General features: G+C 33.0%; 1 protein-coding gene and 1 pseudogene across 2 annotated transcripts in view; one reads left to right on the top strand and one right to left on the bottom strand.

Moving 5' to 3' along the window:
- Positions 1 to 18,236, bottom strand: part of COG5 (component of oligomeric golgi complex 5) — a 290,965-nt gene that overhangs the window by 56,184 nt on the left and 216,545 nt on the right. The window contains exons 13-14 of one of the 2 annotated variants that reach the window (XM_006925364.3): positions 9,149 to 9,310; positions 7,119 to 7,218 (exon numbers count right to left, since the gene is read on the bottom strand). In XM_006925364.3, the coding sequence (XP_006925426.1) occupies positions 7,119 to 7,218; positions 9,149 to 9,310 (262 nt within the window). The remainder of the gene's footprint in view (positions 1 to 7,118; positions 7,219 to 9,148; positions 9,311 to 18,236) is intronic. The other variant, XM_015599504.2, reaches the window with a different exon arrangement.
- On the top strand, positions 11,311 to 11,426 carry LOC112473560 (annotated as a pseudogene).

Raw genomic sequence — 18,236 nt, 5'->3', positions numbered from 1 at the left:
CACAACCTAACTTAACTAAATGCTGACAACTTTCTCTGCCAGAAACATACTTTCAAATAGCATAATTGTGGAAGATACATTAGGAAATTAAATTATATTCCTATAGCTTGGAACAGGGATAACATTAAAAGCTCTTCTTGGTCACTAACATGCTTGAAAAGATTTAAGACTCTATAGTGTTAAGACTTCCATTTCTAGTAAAAATGGACCAGGTAATTCAGACTAAACTTGTCAATGAGAACATCTAGAAAGGCTGAATAACATTAAAAAATCTTCCTGGTATCGAAGTGCTACCATGGCAGTGAAAAATTTCAGGTCTCTAACTACAACTTGTATTTCTTGAAGTTGGTATGAAAAATTCTATTCAAAGACTGAAGAAACTCCATATTCTGAAATAAAGGGGAAAAAAAGTATATTTTGTAATGAAAAAGATAAATAAAAAATAGAAGAGGGAAATATTTATTTGAATATTTTATATTTGTGGCAATGAAAATAGGTTTTAGACAATAAATATCAGAAATTGTGATAAGGAGTCAAAATGTATACATCATCAAATAAAGTCATATAGAAAAAGGGTAATGAGTTTCTTAAAGTAATATTAAAATTAAAATTATTAAGTGATTTACCATAGTAATAATTTTGTCTTCTTTGGCTATGAAGCTGATAGTCAACTGTCATAAATTTAATATACACTTGCAAAAACTTATTTGCCAATCATGTATATAAGAGGTTAATATCCAAAATATATAAAGAACTAATGTAACTCAATAGCAAGAAAACAAACAATCCAATTAAAAAATAAGTGGAGGATCTGAACACATTTTCAAAGAAGACATACAAATGGCCAACAGGTACATGAAGAGTTGCTCAACATCACTAATTATCAGGGAAATGCAATACAAAGCCAAAATAGGATATCGTCTCATGCCTGTCAGAATGGCTACTATCAAAAAAGCCAAGAAATAACAAGTGTTGGTGAGGATGAAGAGAAAAGGGGACCCATGTGCACTGCTGGTGGGAATGTAAATTGGTGCAGCACTATGGAAAACAGTATGGAGGTTCCTCACAAAATTAAAAAAGAACGACCATATGATCTGGTAATTCTACTTCTGGGTATTTATCTGAAAAAAATGAAATCACTGTCTCAAAAACATATCTGCACCCCTATGTTCACTGCAGTATTATTTGCACTAGTTAAGACATGGAAACAACCAAAGTGTCAGTGGACAGATGAATGGATAAAGAAAATATAATAAATATATACGCACTGAAATATTATTCAGCCATAAAAAAAGAAGAAAATCCTGCCATTTGTGACAACATGGATGGATACTGATGGCATTATGCTAAGTAAAATAAATCTGACAAAGACAAATACTGTATATCACTTATATGTGGAATATAAAAATAAAAACACAAATTCACTCACAGACACAGAAAATAGATTGGTGGTTGCTAGAGGTGGGGGATGGAGGGTGGCAGAAGTGGGTGAAGACAGTTAAAAGGTACAAACTTCCAGTTATCTGATATATAAGTCTTGGGGATATAATATGCAGCAGGGAGACTCTAGTTAACAATACTGTTCTGGACATTTGAAAGTTGTTAATTAAGAGAGGAAATCTTAAAAGTTCTTACCACAAGAAAAAAAATTCATGTGGTGTACCTAAAATTAATATAATGTTATAGGTCAATTATACCTCAATAAAATAAATACATATTTAAAAATTTAATACATACTATTAGGAGTCTGTAAGGGAGGTTAGGCCTTTGAGAATAAAAAGAAAAATTTATGCGCTCTCTTTTTTGTTGTTGCCATGTTCCCAGTTTGGCTTTGTGATAGATGTCATAATTGGCCCTAATCCTTTATCTTTCTCTGCATCCACATTCTCTGCTATTTAATACTGCACTGTAGATGGTTTGTTTTGATGAGCTAGACTAAAAGGGCTACTTTCTCTTATGTCTCTGCCTTCAGTGAGATCAAGCCTCAGATAATCTTTTGTGGGATTAGAGACATGTAGAACAGAGCAGAATATTAACTATGATTAAAGCCAGCCTAGATCAGCACCCAGCCTGCTGTGAACAAACTTACCCAAGATCAGCAAAGTCACTTAGCTGACCCCCATCTACCCTGAGAAGTATGAGTGATAAATGCCTATTGTATGCCACTCAGTTTGTGCAGTTGTCTGTAATACAACATTCTTGTGGCAACAGAAAATTAATTCAGATTTTGACAGATTTTAATCAACAACTTTGAAGATTTGACTTTCTCTTGAAAACATTTCCTACTGACAATAACGATTATTTGACATTTCTGTTTTCACTATGAACTACTGAATATTAACCAACTACTACTTTCACAAGTCTGAGAAACAAGTCAGAGCTATTTTAAAGAATAAGACTGATCCTAAAATAGCCCAATATAAGAATATCTAGATGTAAGAAAGTGTGGAAGGTTGTCTAAAGAATCAAGAGGGTAGGTAATCCAAAGAGATCGGTGTATTTGTATTACAGCTAAAGTTCATTTGGCTCAAGAGAATCTACTGATATGTTTCATTTGTTTGCATACAATATAAAAACTCTATCTAGTGATTTCATATTTTAAAAAATCAGTATTTATTTGAATGATAACGTGTTATTCCCATATGATATTATATGGGGCAATATCCAGGTATATGACTTTTAAATCTGCATTAAATAATCCTTTTAAAACTAAAAGTGTTGAACTCATATGTTTCTATATCATAATTTAAATATCATACATGTAGGGTTTCTTCCGTTATAGGAATGTCAAGTCTCCAAATTACTTATGAAATTATTTCAAGAATAAAATGTATGTTTACAAAGCTTTAAAAAACCCTACTGCCATCTAGAACTATTGATCTCATACACAGCTACTGACCTGCACTGAAGGTGAAACTCCCCCTTTAAATGTCATCCCTATTGTTTCAAATGGTCTGCAACCTAATTAAATGTCAATCTACTTTTTCACAGTTTATAATATTTGACATTTATATACTAAGATTCTAGATGTCAGCCCCTGAAACCATTTTTTGGAAAATGTCCTGACAATTTATCTTCTAAATGGAATACTTATTAGTATATTTGCCAATAATTTTGATACCACAAAAGTTTATAAGCCTATAAATTATAAAACAAAAATTTCTTTATATATTTCTTTTTAACATACAGAGGACAAAAAATGATTCAAATTACCATAACAAGGTCTAGTGACATTGTCTTCTGAAGGTCACATTTCAGAACTATACAAATTACCAATACATCATCATTTAATTTGTTCAATTAAATCGTAAAATATTATGATATATACATCTTTAGGCATTTGTGTGTATTTTAAATGTAAAATTCTACTTAGTAAATTACAACCACTGTCAAGACAAACAATAAAAATTTTTAAATGAAGAGAATTTCAAAAATTACACTGATTTCATTTTCACAAAAGAGCACACTGGGAGCTGATATTCACATGACACATCCTAAATTAAATAAATATTAGAGGAAGTAAACTCTATTGCTTGTAACATGTTAGAATGCAAAGCTAAATCCCTATTATTACTATTTTAAACTACTAAACCATCTAAGTATCTGTTATTATCTGAGAGTTTATACCTCCATAATTCCTAATGATAGCATTAGGAGGTGGAACTTTTGGGACATGATTAGGTCATAAGGGTGGAATACTCATGAATGGGATTAGTACCCTTATAAAAGAGGTTTGAGAAAGCCTTGTGCCTTCCACCCTATAAGGTTACAGAGAAAAAGATGGTCATCTATGAACCATGAAAGAGGCTCTTACCAGACATCAAATGTGCTGGTACTTTGATCTTGGGCTTCCCAGCCTCCAAAACTATAAGAAATAAATTGCTGTTGTTCATAAGCTACTCAGTTTATGGCATTTTGTTACAGCAGCCCAAATGTACTAAGACGCTATCCACTAAACGCATAGAAATTAAATAAACTATAATATATAAATAAAATATACATATATTAAAATCGTAGATGTAGACCTCTATGTCATATTGGAAAGTGAATAAGTAAATCACAAAACAATATGTATATCACAATCTCACTTTTCTTAAATAAAAAAGAAAGACATTTGTGTAAATATTCTACAAGAGAGTTTTAAAGCTTGGTCTAGAGTCGAATCTGAGTTTCAATGCTAGTTTCAATAATTGCTAGCTGGCATTCTACTGTTAGTCTATATTGTTTATGCTACGAACCCTTCTCAGACTCAATTTCCACATTTTGTAGTGACAAATATTGTTACTTCCATTTCATAGGACTGTTGTGAAATAAATGAAATATATGTAAATAGCTTGGCCTAATCTAAGCTACTATAAATGCTTAATATTGGTAGTTATTTTTATGACCTTAACCTAACCTTAAAAAATGAGTTCTCTGGTATCATTTAAGAGACAAAAAAAAAAAAAAAAAAAAATTAAGAATTTCTCCCTATAGAGGTTTAGGCTTGTACAACCTACAATTTCAGTGATTAATAACAGAAAAGCCTTAGAAAAATAATACGTACATGTGTGATGATAAAATAACTTTGGATTGTTATGAGCATATACATGTACTATATGTATAATTTATATATGTTATATTCTACCATATCTTAGGACAAGGGTTGGCCTGTTAGAAACCGGGCTGCACAGCAGGAGGTGAGTGACCTGCTAGCAGCAAAGCTTCATCTGTATTTGCAGCCGCCCCCCAGAGCTAGCATCACTGCCTCAGCTCCACGTCAGATCATCAGACATTAGATTCCCATAGAAGCACCGGTCCCCAGTGCCAAAAAAGGTTGGGGACTGCTGCCCTAGAACATTAAAATAATGAGGATGAAAAGAAACAACATGCAGTTTTCATAGACATGTGGAAGAATATATCCAGATACATATAATGAGTTTAAATGACCATAAGGATGATCCACAGTAAGTGCTAACTTGAAAAAAATCCTTTTATGAGCCTTTATCCTGAAGTGAATTAGTTATATTAAGTATATGAAAGTGTTCTAAGAGCCGAGAAAGTTCCACAACTAACCTTTAGGGAAATAAATTTAGGATCTTGGAAAGTTGCTCATTCTACATTTCAAGTTTTGTATTTTCAAGTTACTTTTTTTGAAAACATGTTTGCCTTTAAAACTCTAGCTTTTCTTTATCTCACTACTTAAACATTACATTAATGGTCTGATTTCTGACACTTTTCAACCTTGTGGACTTGAGGCTTAAATTTTTCATCTATAAAAAAATCCTCCAGTTTTAGACTTAGTTATCATACCAAGTTTCAAGTCAACATTTCCATTTACAGACAGAATAGATTGTCTACTGAAAAATCTGTTTCAAGACTTTCTCCCACTAAAAACTTAATTTTGGCAATTTTCCTGTTTGCAGTGAAATAATTCTAAAAGAATAGGAATATAGCAAGATCAAAGAATAAAAGAGATCAAATTTAAAAACATAGAGCAGTACCAGAAATAATGTTATTATCAGCCAAAAAAATAAAAGATAAACAGTAAAATGTTACTTGTCATTAATAATGCATTTTTACAATTGCTTGTAAATTATCATTTACAAGCAAATGATACCCTTTGTACTTTTATTTAATACTCAGGCTTTCTTCACACACTAAAATAAAGCCGAAAAAGAAAAAATTCACTTAAAAATTTTTAAAGTCAATGACTTTCTGTTAACCTTTAGCATAGTTGTTTTGGTAGGCCTGAGTAATTTACAGTTGCAGACTATTCAACCAACAGTATCATTTCAATCAGATGTTTGTTGCTATATTTTAATTTTGTCAATGCCTTTTGTCATTATTGCCTTAACTGAAGTCACAAGTTACCATTCCCACTGCCTCCTGCCCCAGAAAAGCAAAATACTTCCTTATTATACATGCCGGTTCTTCCTTATACTGTTGTCCTTAAGTGGGACCATCTTATAAGGATTATTTTCCTGACATTTTTAGTAATTACACTAACTCTACTGGATATAATACTGAATTTCATTTATAAAAATAAACCATATTTTTTAAAAAGCAATGAACATAATAAAGCTTCTATAAAAAAAGCCTGAGAGAAAAATTAGTCATCTAATTACCTACAAAGAGCTTTGATGGTCTCTGTAGGGCCAGTTTTCAATAAACAAAGTTTAAAAAAAGATGCTTCTAAATTATTTGTCAAGGCTGCAAGAACAATAGAATGGAAAATAGCACCATATTAATATGCAAACCAAATCTGGCCATCCTTTGGAGCTGAAAGTAGGAAGCCTCATAATATACTGTTATCATTAAGGATCGTTTTACACAAATTCCTTCAATTAACTTGTTATCAACCTACCCTAAAAATTATTCCAGAACCAATTGGAACTAGGACACAGGTAAAACAAGATTATTTTATTTTACAATATTTCAGTTGAGACCAGTCAGTGAGGCTAAACTGAAAACACCTTTGGCTACCCTAGAAAGATAGTAGAGATATCAGATTTTGGCATATTCTCTAAAATTAGCTTATCAATGACAGTTAAAAATACTGAAGTCTATTTTTCAGATTTCAGTTAGCATACACATACTAGTTAAATGTACATGCTTAATTTTAATACATTAGTGTACAGAATTAAGGTAATTTCAGCCACATAACTATTGTTTTAGTTTCAAACAGAAAAATTTTAGGGTGAAACTTCCATGCTCTGGGGTTAGAACATTTTTCTATTACAATTTTAAGCACGTCAGTTCCTCCAATCGTTTTCTAACAGTTCAAGTTAATTTCACTCTAGGTAACAGTGCATGAATATCTGCAGTGAGTGATCACATGAAAGGGGAAATTTGATCAATCTAAAATATATTTTAAAACATACATAGCCCAGAGAGTGGCACATGCATTTTTTTAAAGCCTTATAAAACCTGCCTGCATTCTGAAAGTATAACAATGGTAGAAGGGCCATTTTTAAAATAGATGTAACATTTTTTCTGGTTTAAATTCATCAGAAAGTTTCAAAAGGTCATTAAAGTAAAAATGCCAGTAAATTTAGTCAATTCAATATTTATAGTTAGTCAACTAATCAGTCATTTTAAACATAATCATGGAAGTTTACAGGAAAGGTATCACTTACAAGCTGTTCTGATTTTACACCGTATAACTGGATGGTCTTTGCCACGTTTTTTGACACAGCTAATGTGAGGTTTGCATCAACAGCAGCTACATTTAGTTCACTGGAGAAAACAAAAATAGACTTTAATTATTAGCAGCATAGTTCATCAACAAAGTAAAGAACAACATATAAACCTAAAACCAATAGGCAATATGGTGATTCTTTTTATAGATTTCACTAACTGCTTCCAAGAATTGGTTGCATTGTTTCATTTTCCCTCCTAAATACAGCATTAGAAAAAGTACTTTGTGATGGCTTGGTTAATGACCAGTTTCTCATTAATAAAAGTACGTCATATGTGGGTTCAGGCTGTGATTAAGAGAGTAAATTGTGTACAGATTTTAAAAGTAGCACTTTTGATAATACTGATAAGTACAATTAGAGACACTGCATATCACAGACATCTGCAAGGAAATGACAGCTCTTGCATGGAAATGATGACCTTGGAAGGACATAGGCTAAATATATAAATTACACAATACATAAAGATACTCAGTTTTTATAGAAAGTATGCCAATTCAAGCTATTTTGTGTAGAGTAGCTTTTTAAATATAAAGCATAACAAGAATTTGAAATTTTAAAATTTGAATTCTTAAAGTATTTTTTTTTTGTTATGGTTATTTTCAACTTTAACATTGAATTAATTGGGATACTTGAGCTAACTACCAATAACAACAATGAAAAGTGTTTACAAAGACCATGGAAAGAATATTGAGTTAAAAGTTGCATGAAAACCCACAATACAGGTAGAAAGCAGGAAAAGTAATTCTTGTCTCTGAAGAAGAATAAATCTTGGCACTTACAAGATTCTCTTTATGAAGAAAATGAAGCACTTTGAAACAACACTAATACAAACTATATGTGACAAAAATGCCCCTTCATATAATAGTGAGACATAATATTATTAATGTTCACATTTAAATTCTAAACACAGGCATAAGTATGCTTCTATAAGCTCCACATTATATTTGATTACAGCATTGTCAAGCTGCATAGAGGAATGGGAGAGATGCCTCTTTAATGTTGCCATAAGCAGGTCAAAGAGATCAAGTTGAATACAGTGCTGTTTTGTCATGGCCATGCTGAACAGATTACAAACATATTAGGGTAAAAAAAAATCTAGAGTCAGGACTTTTGGAGAGATTTGGGATCAAGAAACGGGGCAATTTAGACACTGTGTAGGTATATATGCAGTTGGAGAGATGATTATGTATATATTATACCTGAGGCTTCTTAGTCTTATTCTCCCATGCCTCAGAATCACCATTGTCAAATTTATAGTCTAAAAGAATCTAGGCATTTCTATACCTTGGTCCTATATTGGCTAACCACTATTTTTACTCCTCAAAATGTTCATATCAGATGTACAAACCTACTATTATGACAACTTATTAGCCATGACAGGAATTGAGATAGTCAGCTGCAAATTAATCTGAGTAACTGTAAATGTCTAAAGGCAACAGTACAATTACATTGTCTATAAGCATTTGGGTGGCAGCTCTGTTGGGATACCTTCCCTTTTGAGAGTTTTAAAAGCTAACACATTCATTTAGAAAGCTTAAAATAGCAAACACAAATAAACTAGTCAGGATTATAATCATATGTGTGCCATGAAGTACTTTCTGAATTTGAGATAAGAAACATTATCCTCTATAGTTGTAAAACTATATTTATACTTTCTTTAATGTGTAATACTAGAACTTTACTACAGCATAAAGAATTAGGTTTACTTTGCATCTGACAAGATACAGAATAATTAGAGACTAATTATTAAATAGAAGAGACTATTTTTAGACTGTACTTAAATGGTTGTATTAATTGGAATCTCAAATACTTTCTTTATGTGTTCTCATTCACTGCAAAACTCTTGATTTAATTGCAGGACTAATTACTTGAATAATCTGAGATAAACTGAAAATACACTGCTATCATACAGGAGGAGCAGACATGGCAAGCTATTTATGACATGTCATTATATAAAAAATACATACCTTGCTATAGTTTTAATGATACCTTCAAGTTCATCTGCAGAAGGAGGATTACGACCACCAGTAGGGAAAACCAAGTTGATAGGATCAAAGAGTCGAGATAAGGATTTTGAGAGATAAGCAGACTCATAGGGTTGCAGTGAGTCTTTTAAAGCCTTTTCTGGGCTATGGGAACAGAATTTATTAAAAATGAATGCTATTGTATCAGGCTGTAAGTACCTTTCTTAAAAAAAAAAACAAAAAACAAAAAAAACCCAAACTATCTCCTAAATAAAATGTAACTCTATAAGCAGAAAAAAGAAAAAAATTATTTAAAAAGTGTAAATATTGTTAGAAATAATTTCATAATTAAACATATATTAAGGACTAAACATTTTAATGTAAACCCTAAGTATAAATGTAATATAATATGCACCAGTACCCAATAAAGTAAGTCTGTTACTTGAAACTTAAAGAATAACACTAAAATCTTATTCTAATGGGGATACTTTGCAAATCCTATTTTCATAGAGTATTAAGGCATACACAAGACAGGCAAGTCTGCAGAGACCTATTCCACTAGCTCAACCCTTTTAACCCATAAAGTTCACTGACTAAGAGAGAAGCACACAGATAAGTCTAGGTTTTTACCAGTCCTCACGTGCTAAAACTGTTGCCAACAAGAACGAGGGCAAATAAGTATTTGTTGAAGTCCTACAATCACAAAAGATACTCCCAACTGGAGTTCTAAGCTACTTTGTTTTACAATATTCTTTACAAACTAAAATTTAACTTACTAAATATTTCTTTCCTTCTTACTCTTCCCATGTCTTCAATTATTTGTGTCGATTTTCATTTAGCAGTCCAACTATTGGGTCTTATAGATTTCCTTTGAAAATTACTATCAAGTCTATAACCATTATTTCTATCTGCTTTCCTATTCCTATAATTGATTTCACATCTTCTCACATTATGCCTGTTTATGATCCTTTTACCAGCCCTACCACTTTTTTTTTTTATAGTGACATTGGTTAATGAAATCTAGTAAGTTTCAGCTGTACAATTCAACAGCTATATATATTGTGTATTCACCGCCCATAGTTAGATTTCTTTTTGTCACCACATATTTGACCCCTTTCATCCCATCTATTTCCTACCTCTCCCATCCCTCCCGCTCTCTGGTAACCATGTCCATGTCAATGGGTCTCTGTTTGTATGTCCTGTTTGTTTGTTGCTTTTAGGTTTATATCCCACATATAAGTGATATCATGTGGTTTCCAACTTTTTTATTGTTTTTTTAAAAATACACCCTCCTTCATCCTAAGTATTAACCTTGAAAACATCTGATCTGCTCCTTCATGTATATACAACATGGCTTTCTCTTTTCCTGCCCTTTCTGATCAACTGACAAGACCCAGAGGTAGAATGCGCTTGGCTCCTACACCATAATTCCACAGTTATAGCAACATTTTCTAATTCAATAAGTATTTTGCTCAGCTCATACTTACTAAGAATACTATATACCAGGCCCCTGTTAAGTGCTGGGAAGCTATAGATTAAAAGTGCTTTACAGTGTTAGTAAAGAAATGTAGGTAAAGTGCTAATTATAATAACTTCTGTAATAGCTGAACACAGACCAATGGGAACAGTGAAGAACTCGTGCCTGAGTAAATCCTCTATTGAAATCCATGCCATCTATTTAAATGTCTTCATTTTTCCTCCTGTTGTTTACTAACCTTAAGAAACTTCCCTCTAACATAAAAATTTCAGCACTGAATTATAAGTACTAACACTCTTCCTATTCTCCAAATCTGTGAGGATCCTTGGTGTCTACAATGTCAAATAGGTAACTGTTCTAAAATCTGTCCTGTGTTAGAAGTCTACGTTTATTCTAACTTTACTATAGAGCTTCCATATCTGAGTCATCATTTTGAACTGTTCCAACTCTAAGATTCCCAAGCCTCAGGACAACTTTCCACATCCCCCCTCTCTTCTATTTCTTTCCCACCTACAAATACTATTAAGTCTCTACCATTTGCCAGGTACTTCCTAAGTGCAGGAAATGTAGCAGTGAAGTCAGTTAAAAAAATTATCTGTTGGATGTGGTTCCATAGTGTAGCAGTCAGCACCTCTGCTTTACATGCAGAAGGTCCTGGGTTGGCACCGCAGTGGAACCATGGTCCATGGTCTATAGCCATGCCACCCTGAGCAAGCCCGATGTCTGATCTCAGAAGCTAAGCAGGGTCGGGCCTGGTTAGTACTTGGATGGGAGACCACCTAGGAAGACTAGGTGCTGTAGGCATAAAAAAAAAAAAAAAATTATCTGTTCTCTTAAAGTATACATGCTAATGACAGATATGCAAAAATAACTAACTAAATAAATAAATAAAGCATTTTAAATGTGCTAAATATGGAATATGATAGAGGGATAAGTTCTGAGAAAAAATAAAGCAAAGAAGCCAGAGAGAATATGTTTAGGTCTTTATCTTATTTTTTCACCCAATTTTAGAGAGGATGAAGCAAGATAAGACTCACTGAAAAGACCTGCGGGAAAAGAAGAAGGAAGTTATACAGATGTCCAAGGTAAGAGCTTTCTATAAGGAGAGAACAGCAAGTGCAAGTGTGCCAAGAAGGGACCGTACCGGGCTGTTTGCCAAAAAGTTAGAGGACAGGGGAGTAGTACAAGATGAAGTCAAAAAGTAAACAGATGGAACAAACCATGCTGGTCTTTCTATATCAAGAAAAATGCTAGACTTTACTCAAAAGAACTAGATCTTTGACTTTAATTGCAATCAATGCTATAGATTTCTTTCCTATGCTCATCCTACAGCAGTTCATGTCTTATGTCCTTATGTATTATGTCCTTCTTATCCATAGCCAACCATTTCAAGGTGCTCTCATTAGCATCCTCATTTTTCTAATTCATTTTTCCTTCAAAGCTTTTATTAAGAAAACTTTATTTAGACGCTCTCTGAATCTGCTGCTAAGCTACCCAAATATTGCAGAGAAAAAGTAAATTGTATCTATCAAACATTTATGGAAACCCCTTAATTTCAAGAAACCTGAAGCTCAAGCTATTAACCTGAAATTCTTATTTTGCAGCCCTTCACTCTCTATAGGTGACCATTTGCCTCTACACTAAGACCAAAACCACTGGCAATAACCTTTGTCAATGACTTTCTCTAGCTTTTTCTTTTTTTTTCCTTTTCCGCTTTTCCCCCCCTGTGTTACTTCATGGTTATACCATATTATCCCCTATGATTTTCCTATTATTTCAAAGAAAGAAGTAGCTTAGTTCCTTTTTTCATATCAAAACTTCTCAGAAAAACTGAATCTACTTCCTCCTTTCCCATTCTCTTATTTAAAAACTGCTTCATTGAGATATAATTCACATATATTTACATTCGATTCAACCATTTAAAGTGTATAATTCAATGATTTCTGGTATATTCATAGATATCAGCAACATTCATCATACTTGAATTTAGAACATTTCTATCATCTCACAAACCTATCTCATACTCTGGAGCCATAATACTTTTAGCCACCTCACCCTATCCCCAGCCCTAAGCAACCACTAACCTACTTTGTATCGCTATAGATTTTACTATCTTAGTTTTTCATACGAATAGGGTCATATAGATTGTGGTTTCTGTGCCTGGCTTCTTTAATTAGCATAATGTTTTCAAGATTCAGTCACGTTTGTAGCACTATCAGTACTTCATTTCTTTTTATGGCTGAACAGTATTCCAGTGCATGGTTATATCATATTTTGTTTACCCATTTGTATGTTAACTGGATATTTGGGTTGTTTCTAGTTTTGGGTTATTATGAACAATTCTATTATAAACATTTGTGAATAATTTTTTGGGTAAACATACATTTCCAGATTTGCTTAATGTTTTGTTTTTACTGTGATAAAATACATATAACATAAAGTTTACCATTTTAGCCATTTTTAAGTGTACAGTTTAGTGGCATTAGACATTATGGCATTCATACTTAGTTGTGCAACCATCACTACCATCCATATTCAGAACTTTTTCATCATCCCATACTGAAACTATACCCATTAAACAATCCTGGAAGTCCTAGCCACAGCAATCAGACAAGAAAAAGAAATAAAAGGCATCCAGATTGGAAAGAATGAAGTAAAACTGTTATTATTTGCAGATGACATGATACTATATAAAGGGAAATCTAAAGATTCCACCAAAAAACCACTAGAACTCATAAATTCAGTAAAGTAGCAGGATACAAAATTAATAATCAGAAACTGGTTGCATTTTATACACCAATAATCTATCAGAAATATATTAAAACAATCCCATTTACAACTGCATCAAAAAAAACCAAAAAAACCTAGGAATAAATTTAATCAAGGAAGTAAAAGACTGGTACTCAGAAAATTATAAGACAGTGAAGAAAGAAATTGAAGAAGATATTAATAAGTGGAATCATATACCATTTGGATAGAAAAATTAACATTGCTAAAATGTCCATACCAACCAAAGCAATCTATAGATTCAATACAACCCCTATCAAAATACTAATGGCACTTTTCACAGAACTAGAACAAATAATCCTGAAATTTATGTGGAATCACAAAAGATCCCAAATAGCCACAGCAATCTTGAGAAAGAAGAACAAAGTTGGAGATATCACATTACCTCATATCAAACTATACTACAAGGCTATAGTAATCAAAACAGCATGGTACTGGCATAAAAACAGATATATAGATCAATGGAATAGAACAGAGAGCTCAAAAATAAATCCATGCCAATAGGTCAATTAATCTATGAAAAAGGATGCAAAAATATACAATGGGATAAAGACAGTTTCTTTGATAAATGGTGTTGGGAAAACTGAACAGATACATGCAAAAAGAAGAAAATGGATCACCTTTTTACAACATATATAAAAATTAACTCTAAATGGATTAAGACTTAAATGTAAGACCTGAAACCATAAAATGCCTAGAAAACAAAGGCAGTAAACTCTCTCACATTGCTCTTAGTAATATATATTTTTTCTGATATATCTCTTTGGACAAGGGAAACAAAAGAAAAAAATAAACAGATGGGACTACTTCAAACTAAAAAGTTTTTGCACAGCAAAGGAACCCATCAACAAAACAAAAAGACAACCTACTGAATGGGAGAAGATATTCGCCAATGATACATCTGATAAGGGCTTACTATCCAAAATATATAAAGAACTCATACCACTCAACACCAAAAAAACAAACAATCCAATTATAAAATGGGCAAAGGACCTGAATTTCTCCATAGAGTACATACAGATGGCCAATAGAGATAAGAAAAGATGCTTGATGTCACTAATAATCAGAGAAATACTTGTAAATTAAAACCGCAATGAGGTATTACCTCACACCTGTCAGAATGCCTATCATCAATAAATCAACAAACAAGTGTTGGTGAGGATGTGGAAAAAAGGGAATCCTCCTGCACCATTGGTGGGATTCCAAATTGATGTAGCCAGTATGAAAAACAGTTTGGAGGTTTCTCAAAAAATTAAAACTAGAACTATCTGATGACCAGCAATTACAGTTCTGGGTATTTATCCAAAGAAATTCAAAACACTAATTTGAAAAGATATATGCACCCCTATGTTTATTGCAGCATTATTTACAATAGCCAAGATATGGAAGCAACCTAAGTGCCCATCAGTAGACGACTGCATAAAGAAGTGGTACATATATACAATGGAATATTACTCAACCATTAAAAAACCTGATATCTTACCATTTGTGACAACATGGATAAACCTAGAAGGCATTATCCTAAGTGAAATAAGTCAGAGAATGACAAATACCTTATGATCTTACTTATATGTGTAATTTAAAGAAAATGAACAAACAAAACAGAAACACAGAGAACAAACTGATGGTTGCCAGATGGGAAGGAGATTGAGGGTAACTGGGTAAAAAAAGATGAGGAGATTTAAGAAATATAAATTGGTAGTTAAAAAACAGTCACAGGGACGTTAAGTCAATCGGGAACATATTCAATAATATTGTAATACTATGTATAGTGCCACGTGGGTACTAGACTAACGGGGGATCACTTTGTAAATTATGTAACTATCTAACCACGATGCTGTATACCTGAAGCTATATAAAATAAAATAATATTAAATGTCAACTGTAATTAAAATTTTTTAAAAAGAAACACATGGCTCGTCTCTGAGAAGTGAGGCTCAAGTGTAACTTTTTGTTCCCTGTAATTTTTAATATTTTACATTTTTTCTAAAATTAGCATTTAATTGTTCTTGTAACATAAAACCAAACAAAATAAATTTCATTATTTAAAAAAGAAAAGAAAGAAAAAACAAAACAATAACTCTTCATTCACCCACCTTGGAACAAGTTTTTATTTCTCTTAGGAATATAGCAAAGAGAAGAACTGCTGAGTCATACGGTAACTCTGTGTTTAACTGAGGAACTTCCATTTTTTCCAAAGCCCTGTTCCATTGTAGATTTCCACCAGCAATGTATGAAGGTTTTAATTTCTCTACATCCTTGCCAATGCTTGTTATTATTTATCTCTTTGATTATAGGAATCTTAGTGCGTGTGAAGTGATAACTCATTGCAGTTTTGATTGATTTGCATTTCCCTGAGGTTAAGCTTATTTTCATGTGCTTATGGACCATCTGCCTTTGGAGATATGTCTATTCAGATCGTTTCCCAATTTTTTAATGGGGGAATATGTCTTTTATTGTTGAATTGGAAGAGGTTTTATAATATATTCTACATACAAGTCAATTACTAGATATATGAGTTGCAAATATTTCCACCCATTCTTGATGGTGTCCTCTGAAACACAATTTTTAATTTTGAGATATTCCACCATAATATTTGTCTTTTGTTGTTCATGCATTTAATGTCATAACTAAGAATTCTTTGTCAAATTCAAAGTCAAGAAGATTCACCTCTATATTTTTTTCTGACAGTTTTACATGTTTAGACTTACATTTAGTTTTTTGAACCATTTTGTTAATTTTTGTACATGGTGTGAGGTAAGGGTTCAACTTCAAATGTTTGTATGTTAACTATCTAGTTTTCTTAGCACTATTTGTTGAAAAGACTATTCTTTCCTCCATTGAATGATCTGGACAAGCTTTCTGAAAATCAGCTGACCATGGATATATGGATTTCTTTTCTGGACTCTCAATTTATTCCATTGATCAACATGTTTATGTTTGTGCCAGTACTACATCATCTTGATTACCATTGCTTTGTAGTAAGTTCAAAATCAGGAAGTGTGACTCCCATTTTATTCTTCTTTTTCTGGATTAATTTGGTTATTCTGGGTACCTTGCAATTTCATATGCATTTAAAAATCAGCTTGTTAATTCTTTACTGGTGTTGTTCTTTCTTTGGGTGAATTCAAATTACCAGGTGGGGTAACTTGCTTTCAGCCTGAAAACGTCCTTTTAACATTTCTTGTTAAGTTAGGTCTGCTAGAAACAAATTCTCTCCATCTTTTCTTTTTTTTAAATCTAGGAAGGTCTTTATTTCTCTTCATTATGGAGGACAGCTTTATTGGATATAGAACTGTTGGTTCACAGTTTCTTCCTTTTAGCTCTTTTGAGCCAACTACTTTCTGGGACTCCTTTATTTCTGCTGAGAAGTGAGGTGTAAATCTTCTTGGGGCTCACTTCTAAGTGACGAGCATTTCTCTCATGTTGCTTTCAAGATTTTTTCCTTGTCTTTGACTTTCATTGTTTTTACTATGAGGTGTCAACTTGCGGACTTTCTGAGTTAATCCTAGTTGGAGTTTGTTGAGCTTCCTGGATGTGTAGGTTGTTGTTTTTAATATATCTGAAAAGTTTTCAGCTATTATTTCTTTGAATATTTTTTATTTTCCTTTCTTTTTCTTGTGGTACTTGCATTACATATATGTTGGTGTGTTTAATGGTGTACCACATTTCTCTGAGGCTCTGTTTGTTTTCCTTAATTCTTTCTCTGTTCTTTGGCTTACCTAATCTCTATTGATCTGGTTTCCAGTTGGTTAATTCTTTTTTCATACAGTTCAAATCTATGGCTGAGCCCCTCTAGTGATTTTTTAAATTTCAGTTATTGTATTATTCAACTCTAGCTTTTCCACTTGATTCTTTTTTATAATTTCTATTTTTTTATTGATATTCTATATTTGATGTAACATTGTTGTCCGATATTCCTTTACTTCTTTAATCATGCTTTCCTTTAGTTCTGTGAACACGTTTATAGTAACTACTTTGAAACCTTGTTCTGTTAAATCCAACATTTGGTAACTCTCAAAGGAAATGTATGTTGCTTGCTTCCCTGCCCCACACACACTGTATGGGTCATACTTTCATGTTTTTTTATATGCCTCATAACTTTTGTTGGAAACTGAACATTTTAGATAACATATTATAGACACTCAGTATTGGTCATCCCCACCTCTGGGACTTGTTAATTGTTATTTGCTTGTTTAATTGTTGAGTGACTGGCTAGATTACTTTAGTGAAGTCTATTTCTCTCTCACAGTGTTAAACCTCTGAGAGGCACAGGTTTGGGTATACCCACCATAACCCAGGGATGAAGGTGGAGCTGATGGAGTTGCCTTCTCTTTCTCTTCCTGACCACACCCCATTGCTAAATTCCACTAATTGCTCACAGATAGTAGTTCTGACCCCTGAGGACTCCTCCCAGTTGTCTTTTCCCTGGCTCTCTCCTAAGAGCTAGTTGCCCTATAGTCTAGTCTGTATTTTCATTAGATCTCTGAATATCCTCCCCATTGCTCTTCGCCACAACCTCCACTGTTTTTGAGATTATCCTCAGGTTTAAACTTCTCCAGGCTCTGTAAGTCAGGTACTTTGGAAAGATATTAGAAATTAATTGTTTTACTGCCTGCTTCTCTCCCAGGCAAAATCTTTGTGTCAGGGATCTGAAGCTGGGAGTGGAGAAAATAGCAAGTTTCTGAGTGACAGACAGCTCAGTCTAGGAACTTGGTGGAGGAGGGCAGCAGCCTGAAGTCCTCTTAGCCCGCCTTTCCTGGTATGTAACCACTATTTCAAAAACTAGGAGGAAGTTTGATGAGACCCCAGTATTTTCAGGGAGCT

This window comes from Pteropus alecto, unplaced genomic scaffold, assembly GCF_000325575.1.
Source record: "Pteropus alecto unplaced genomic scaffold, ASM32557v1 scaffold109, whole genome shotgun sequence".
NCBI classification, from domain to species: domain Eukaryota; kingdom Metazoa; phylum Chordata; class Mammalia; order Chiroptera; family Pteropodidae; genus Pteropus; species Pteropus alecto.
The sequence above is the reverse complement of the archived record's forward strand: the minus strand, read 5'-3'. Positions and strand labels throughout refer to the sequence as shown.